This window comes from Dreissena polymorpha, chromosome 11 (assembly GCF_020536995.1).
Source record: "Dreissena polymorpha isolate Duluth1 chromosome 11, UMN_Dpol_1.0, whole genome shotgun sequence".
Lineage (NCBI taxonomy): Eukaryota > Metazoa > Mollusca > Bivalvia > Myida > Dreissenidae > Dreissena > Dreissena polymorpha.
Window position 1 is genome coordinate 87,282,283 of NC_068365.1, and position 3,294 is coordinate 87,285,576.

At 35.5% G+C, this 3,294-nt stretch overlaps 1 protein-coding gene across 1 annotated transcript; it reads left to right on the plus strand.

Annotated features, from left to right (window-relative positions):
• Positions 1-1,873: 1,873 nt before the first annotated feature.
• Positions 1,874-2,829, plus strand: LOC127849629 (zinc finger MYM-type protein 1-like). The gene is made up of 2 exons (XM_052382376.1): positions 1,874-1,952; positions 2,159-2,829. The coding sequence occupies exon 2, from the start codon at positions 2,189-2,191 to the stop codon at positions 2,483-2,485; it is 297 nt and encodes a 98-aa protein (XP_052238336.1). The 5' UTR covers positions 1,874-1,952; positions 2,159-2,188; the 3' UTR covers positions 2,486-2,829.
• The last annotated feature ends 465 nt before the right edge of the window (positions 2,830-3,294 follow it).

The window sequence follows — 3,294 nt, forward strand, 5'->3', positions numbered from 1 at the left end:
AAGTGTGTTTCGTATTAAAAAAAGCGTTAACGCCAACTTGCGGGAGTGTGTTTCGGATTTACAGTAAAGAAATGTGCCGGCCGTTTGTTCACAAGTTGTTAATGATACACACTAAATATTAAATCTGTGAAACTCAAAAATCGTTATCGTGATAATTGAATGAAGGTGCGAAAATCTGATTAAAGGAGTGTACTGGCCGTTTGTTCACAAGCTGTGAAGAATAAATCAAGATGGTAATAAAACGAATAATGTATGCATGGGGGAAATAATTATTATTGAAGGATAAAATAGACAAAAATAGAATAAATAGAATAAAATATATTAACATTTATGTACAAAGATCAAGCAAGCATATACTAGAAAACATTAAACAGATTGTTGTTGCAAAAAAGGACACGCATTTAATGATTAAACAGGCATATATTTACATTTATTTACAAAGATCTCAAACAAGAATATATTAAAAAGCAATAAACAATTTGTTGTTGAAAAAAGACACGCATTTATTAACGATTAACAGGCATATATTTACATTTATTTACAAAGATCAAATCATATCATAAAATCACACAATTATAGCCGAATGCTAATGTAATTAATAAAAAAACTGTACATAACTACACACAAGCCGCAAAGGCGCCGATCATGACACAACCTCTCATCCTTATCTACAATAGCCGGTACATTAAAGGACCTTTTATATAATTAAATGAAGATGCGAAAAAACTATTTCCAAACTATTATGTGCTGAGTAAAAAGGTGAACCGGCCGTATGTTCACAAGTTGTTAATGATGAGATGCTCATATGAATTTGTCTTGCACTCGTTTCAGTGAGATTATACCATTTTATATGCGTTAACTTTTACTAGATGATAAAAATAACAAAAACACAAAATAAGCGCCCAGAGCCGATAGTGACGAAGATATTTCTTACATATTTTCCTACAATAACGGAAGCATTCTTTAAAAAAAAAATTGAATCATGCAATCATGCTTCCCGGATACTTTCTGAAAATGAAAGTGAATTTCTGTAAACAATTACCGTGCGTTTGAATGTAACTTAATCGTCTGGAAGGGGGTTTGTTCCGCTATGGAAGGGGGTTTCTTCCGCCTATGCAAAACTAGCAAGGAGGTTTCTCCCGCCTATGCAAAACTAGCGAGGGGGTTTCTTCCGCGTATGCAAACTTTGAAAGGGGGTTTCTTCCGCCCTGCCGTTTTAAGCGAAGGGGGTTTCTTCCGGAGGGGGGTTTCTTCCGTACACCTTTTTTTCTATCTATAATGAATAGGCAATAAATAGTGCTCGATTTATTTCTATTTAAACAGGGGCGTAGATAATGGGGGGGGGGGGGGCAGGGGGCGACCGCCCCCCAAATATTTCGGCTAGTCATCGTTATATAAATAAACGTAAAATCCCCAAAAAATCGCCCCCCCCCCCCAAAAAAAAAAACCCCAGTATTTTTGTAATCACGCGCCGTAAGTGCAGAAGCCATGTGTCCCCTCTCCGTCTGCTCTGAGGTTGCCAATAGTGATGTGTCATTATCCCTTGTTAGGTGTCATAAACTAGGGGCCTGGGTAAATGTCATTGCGTTAATTGTTTTAGTGTTCTTTTCCGTGATTGCACTGTCGGTGTTTTGATTAGAGACAGGCGATTCTTTTAATTTTAATTGATCGCTTTAATTCACTGCCACTTAAAACAATTTTGAGTAAATATACGCGTGAAAAACAGTAATTAGTTTGAAAATATGTTTGTTCTCTTAGTACATCAGTTATTATTTTATTAGACATCATTGAAACAATATCATATATGTAATTGTTTAATGTTCAAAATGAGTATTCCTAATCAGCCTCGAAATTTTGCGTTTCCTAAGCGTACATTCGGGAAGAAAAAGCCAGAACAGCGTTCATCCCAATCTTGTTGGTTTGATTCCTTCACATGGCTCCACTACGATGAGGTATGTGTATAAGTATTAAATTTTAATTTGCGATCGTTCTTATCTTTTATGAACCTAACAATGATCTAAATACAAACGAAATTTAGAAAAAAAGACACAACATACAAAAAATACTCGTTTTGTAAAAAAAATTGTTGCTTAATAATGTTTCTTATTATTATCATTAATATTTAACACAAAATTTATTACAATGTTATTCTTTTCAGAGCCGGGACCTTGCGTTCTGCCATCTCTGCATGGCGGCCAAGAAGTTGGGCAAGATCGGCAACACGAAGGTCGACGGCAGCTTCATCAGTGACGGCTTCTTCAACTGGAAAGCGGGTACCGAGAAGTTCCGGAAGCACGACGAAAGCGAGTGCCACAAGGAGGCGGTCGAGCGACTGGTGACGCTTCCCGCCACGACGCGTGACGTGGGAGAGATGCTGTCAGCGGGGCACGCTAAGGAGAAGGCCGACAAACGGAAGCAGCTGCTGCAAATCCTACGCAGCATACGGTTCCTCGCATGCTCGAAATGTGGATACATTATTTACTAATCATGTCATATTGTATTGGTTGTTGTGTATTTTCATGTGGACGAATGTCAAACGAACCTCTTTATGTTCCCAGTACAGAAACTGGACCGCCCCCCCCCCCAATGTTGGGAGGTTATCTACGCCCCTGATTTATAATGAATTGGCAATAAATAATGCTCTATTTTTATCTATAATGAATTGGCAATAAAAAATGCTTGTCTTTTTATATATAGTGAATTGGCAATAAATCGTACTAAACATTTTTCTGTTACAATGGATTGGCAATAAAGAGTACTCAATGTATTTTCTTTCTCAAATAAAGTGTACAGAAATCGGGACTAAATAATGAGTTGACAACATATAGGGTTAGGGCTTTCACTGAAGAAACCAATTTATTGCTTATTCGTTAAATGAATTGGTAAAAAATGCTTATGAATTATATTTCTCTGATTTATTACCAATTCATTGACAATTTTGGTACAATTTACTTAAGATTTTTTTTGTTTGGGATAGTGTTTATTTCTCTCAAGTTACAATTCTCAACAAAAACACAACAACTCAGCTTTGTTCAAATAATCAAGTATGATATAAACATTACTGTGTCCGATTATTTTAACAATTACGTTCCCAATTATATGAAAAATCCGAATTTATATAACGCGACCCTATAAACTTATTTCCATTTTTAGTAAAATATATTTGTTATTAATTATTATTTAATTGACAAATATTAAAGGCCACTAATAAAAAAAACAGTTATCAAAGGCAAATTAACATATTAAAAATAACAGTGACCAAATAACAACATGAACTCACCACAGAAAGATTAA

Bases quoted from the DNA above. Each gene is read 5' to 3' on its own strand.
- LOC127849629 (XM_052382376.1), top strand. From the start codon at position 2,189: ATGGCGGCCAAGAAGTTGGGCAAGATCGGCAACACGAAGGTCGACGGC.